At 35.5% G+C, this 5,037-nt stretch overlaps 1 protein-coding gene across 1 annotated transcript in view; it reads left to right on the top strand.

Moving 5' to 3' along the window:
- Positions 1–4,417, top strand: part of LOC102839975 (nucleoside diphosphate kinase B-like) — a 5,982-nt gene extending 1,565 nt beyond the window's left edge. The window contains exon 2 of the mRNA XM_006868716.1: positions 4,413–4,417. Coding sequence (XP_006868778.1) covers positions 4,413–4,417 — 5 coding nt within the window. The remainder of the gene's footprint in view (positions 1–4,412) is intronic.
- The last annotated feature ends 620 nt before the right edge of the window (positions 4,418–5,037 follow it).

Raw genomic sequence — 5,037 nt, 5'->3', positions numbered from 1 at the left:
TAGAGGATGTGATTTTTATTAAGTAAAAAGAAAAAAGTATATGTATATCCTCTAGTTAAATAAGCTAAATTTGTTTGCTGTGCAGGTTATATATTTAAAGGTAATTTATTTAAAGAAGGTAGTCCCTGGATTAGAATGGGGTCTGTTCCTAAAATGCTCTTTAAGTTATATTTGTATGTGTATTGGAACATTTAGTTATGGTTTGTTTCTAACTTCAGTTAGTCACATTTTTGTCTTAGTATGTCTATGTGGAGTCCTGGTGTGGCACTGTAGGATAAGCACTAAACTACAATATCAGTTTTAACTGCAAAGTCAGAGATTCATATCCACTATTTCCTAGTCGGAAGCCCTATCTGGGCTAACTATGAGTCGGCACTGACTCGACGACACTAAACAACAATAACACATGTATGTACAGGCAGTCCCTGGGTTACAAACATCTGACTTACATACAAGTTATAGAGAAAAATCAAACTTCCCCTTGCCCCCTGCAAAGACTATTATAGTAAAAATTCAATGTACATACAATGGACATTACTTTGAGATGCATATCAAAACATTATTTATTTTTACTGTATTTTTGTGTTAAAGCTATTTTGGGAGTGTTCTTGGAAGTGTTTCTAAAATATATTTGTGCATAGAAAGATACACTACTATCTCCTGACAAACTCAGTGTTTTTTTACTAACTGACATAGATAAGAACTGCATCTAACTGTTCTGATTTATGAACACATTTGACTTAAAAACAAACCGAGGAACAGACCTAATTCATAATCCAGGAACTGCCTACATAATTTATAATGTACCCTTCTATGCATTTAAAAAAAGAAATAAATACTTCCAGATGCACAAACATCTTTAATGCAATACAACAACAGTTATACTAATTGTTATATGTACCACAAAATTGCACCTGTTAATATGAAACAGGAGCTCTGGTAGTATAGTGGTTATGAGTCAGACTGCTAAGATCAAGGTCAGCAGTTCAAAACAATCAGCCATCCACAGGAGACAGATGAGGCTTTCTGCTCCCGTAAAGATTTACAGCCACCGAAACCCTATTCAGGGTTGCTATGAGTCGGAACCAACTCCACAGCACATAACCACCACCACCTTCACCAATATAAAACACTGTACTTATATGTATATCTCAAATTTTTAATATAATAATCTTTACGGGGTTAATGTCTAACTACAGATTGCATGTAAATCAGATGCTTGTTATCTAAGGACTGTCCTGTTGCATAATCTCTATTTCCCCAACTTTGCAAGGAAGACAGAAATTGAGGATATAGAAAATCTGATCAAGTCAACATAAGATGGGAAGAGGGAAAGAAGAGTAAAAGAACAATTAAAGAAAACTCAATGTAAGATATAGATATCATTATAAGAGTAATTGCAATGATACAGAATTCATTTCTCTATTATATTCATCCAGAGCTTTTGTAATGAACAAAATAATAAATTCAGCTATATATTGCTTATAAGCATACTTAAAACAAAATGATACAGACAAGTATAGAATAAAGAAATGTAAAAAGAAACACTAGGTAAATAATTACCAATTAAAAATTTTTATTTATTTTTGTTGTTAAGAATATACACAGTAAAACATACAGCAGTTCTAGAGTTTGTACTTGTACAATTCTGTGATATTGATAGTATTCTTCCAGTTGTGATACCATTCTTGTTTTCCATTATATAGAAACTCACTGCCCCCTAATATCCCTATCTAATCTTTAAACCCAGTCCTGCTGTGGTGCTCTGGGTTAATGAGCTGGACCACAAGGTCGGTGGGTCAAGCTCACCAGCCACTCCTTAGAAACCCTATACAGGGTCACTACGAGTTGGAACTGATTCGAATTAGCAATACTATTATAAACCAAAGTAGAACTTGAGGCAAAAAGCACTGTCAGGAATAAAATGAAATAATCAGACAAGAAGCTGTTAGAAAGTGTAGACTTTTTAATATAGAAGTGAGGCCTGAAAGAAAGACATAATTAGTACTTGTAACAGTATGTCCATGAGCTTTATTTGTATTCAGTTCAATATAATTTATTGAATCTTTTTTACGGTGGAAGATAAGCACTGGGTTGTGAATCACAAGGTTGGTGGTTGAAATATACCAGCTTGCTCTGCAGGAGAAAGACGAGACTTTGTGCTCCTGCAAAGGTTTCCAGCCTCTGAAACATTATGTAGGTTTGCTATGAGGAAAAACCAACTCATCAGTGCATAACAATAACAACAACAAGTACTCTCTCAGAGCTTTAAAGGTTAGACTTGAAGATTGTTAAACATTTGTATATTTATCTTGGCTGAAGAAATGAAATTGGGTTAAAAAAAATTAATTGGATAGATGGAATACATTGTTGTTGTTACTAGATGCCATTGAGTAAGTTCTGACTCACAGGCACCCTCTGCACAACAGAACAAAGCACTGTCTGTCACTTCACCATTCTCACAATTGTTACACTTGAGACCTTGGCAGCTGCCACTGTGCCAATCCATTTTATTGAGGGTTTCCTCTTTTTCTCTGACCCTCCACTTTACCAAGCATGATGTCCCCTTCTTCAGTGACTGCTCCCTCCTAATAATGAGAGATGCAGTCTTACCATCTTGGCTTCTAAGGAACATTCTGGTTGTGCTTCTTCTAATGCAGATTTATTTGTTCTTTTGGAAGTCCATGATACTTGCAATATTCTTCTACAATGCCATAACTCAAATACCTTAATCTTCTACAGTTGTCCATATTCACTGTCCAATTTTCAATATGAGGCTATTGAAAATACCAAAATTTGGATGAGACATACTTTAATTCTCAAAATGATCTCTTTGCTCTTGAACACTTTAAAGAGGTCTTGTGCAGCAGATTTGCTAATGCAATACATCATTTGACTTCGTGAGTGCTGCTACCATGAGTGTTGATTGTGGATCTAAGCAAAATGAAGTCTTTGACAACTTCTGTATCCATCATGGTATTACTTATTGGTACAGTTATGAGGATTTTTGTTTTCTTTACATTGAGGTGCAACCCATACTGAAGGTTGTGGTCTTTTAAGAATTTAAGTCCTTTTTGCTTTGAGCAAGAAAGGTTGTATCATTTGCATAATGAGTCTTCCTACAATCCTGATGTCGTGTTCTTCTTCATATAGTCTAACTTCTCAGATTATTTGCTCAACATACAGATTGAATAAATATGGTCAAAGGACATAACCTGGTGCACAGCCGCCCTGATTTTATACAAATCAGTGTTCCCTTGTTCTGTTCTAACGACTGCCTCTTGATGTATAGGTTCCACGTGAACACAATGAAATCTTTTGGAATACCCATACTTTGCAATATTATCCATAGCTTGTCATGATCCAAAGACAAAAAAGCCTTTGCATAGTCAATACATCTCAAGTAAATATTTTTCTGATATTCTTTGCTTTCAAACAGATCCATCTGAAATCAGTAATGATATTCATAGTTCCATATCCTCTTCTGAATCTGGCTTGAATTTCTGGCAGTTCTATGTCGATGTATTGTTGCAGCCATTTTTAAACATTTTCAGCAAAATTATACTTGCATGTGATGTTAATAATATTGTTTAATGATTTCCACATTCTGTTGGGTCACCTTTTTTTGGAATATGAAAAATTAAGGATCTCTGTCATTGGTTGGCCAGTTACCTGTCTATCTAATTTCTTGGAATAGATGAACATGCACCTCCAGTGCTTCATTAGTTTGTTGAAAGATTTCAATTTAGAGTCCATCAGTTCATGGAGCATGCCGTCAGTGCAGCTTGGACTTCTTCCATCAGTAATATTAGTTCTTGATCAAATGCTACCTCTTGAAATGGTTGAAATCAATCATTTCTTTTGGGATACAGTAACTCTGTATTTCTTCCTTTTCTTTTGCTGCTTTCTGCATCATTATTTTGCCCATAAAATCTTTCAATATTTCAAGTCAAGCCTTGATTTTTTTTTTTGTATAGTTCTTTCAGCTTGAGAAATGCTGAGCATGCTCTTCCCATTTAGTTTTCTAACTCCAGGTCTTTGCATATTTCATTATAATACTTTACTTTGCCTTCTCTAGGTGCCCTTTGAAATTTTCTGTTCAGGTCTTTCACTTCCTCATTTCTTCCACTTGCTTTAGCATCTCTGTGTTGGTGTGATGCTGTAAGATAAGCAATAGATTGCAAACCACCAGGTTGGCAGCTCAAACCCACCAGCTGATTCTCGGAAACCCTGTACAGAGTTGCTATGATTCTGAATTGACTTGATGGCACTTAACAACAGCAAACATGCGGAGAGCTAGTTTCAGAGTCTCTTCTGACACCCAGTTTGATCATTTCTTTCTTTTTTAATGACCTTTTGATTTCTTCCTGTATTACGTTCTCACATAACCCTTCTGGTCTTTTCCATTACAGTCTAATGCCTCAAATCTGTTACTGAGATGGTCTGTAAATTCAGGTAAAATTTGTCGAGGTCGTATTTTTGTTGGCATGGGATTGTTTTTAATCCAGCTTCAGTCTGAACTTGCATAGAAGCAATTGATGGTCTGTTCCCCAGTCTGCCACTGGCCTTGTTTTAGCTAATGATATTGAGGTTTTCTACATCTCTTGCCATAGATGTAGTTCATTTAATTCCTGTATATAACATCTGGTGAGGTCCTTGTTATAGTAACCTTTTATGTTGTTTAAAAAGGTGCTTATCCTGCTATGCCACACCAGGAGTCCTTTAGAGTAGGTACTTCCATTAATTTATTAGGAAAAAGGTCAGTGCTATTAAAATGATTAAGAACATTTGATGAGCCTTCATCACTCCTATTCCTGTCTCTTGACCCTGTGGTAAGTACAGAGATAGGGATTCTTACCAAAACCTACATTTAAGTCTTTATACTTCCAAAAGCAGTGTTTCCATCTATCTAATCCTTTCCCAAATAATTCTGCATTCTTCCATGTGCACCACATCTAAACAGCATTTGGGCATCCTCAAGCAACTCAAATTATATTCCTTTTCAATGGTTGTTGAGTTTTATGAACAAAAATGAGA

The sequence above is a fragment of the Chrysochloris asiatica genome, unplaced genomic scaffold, assembly GCF_000296735.1.
Source record: "Chrysochloris asiatica unplaced genomic scaffold, ChrAsi1.0 scaffold00122, whole genome shotgun sequence".
In the NCBI taxonomy this organism is placed as follows: domain Eukaryota; kingdom Metazoa; phylum Chordata; class Mammalia; order Afrosoricida; family Chrysochloridae; genus Chrysochloris; species Chrysochloris asiatica.
This window is presented reverse-complemented; position numbering and strand designations above follow the sequence as displayed.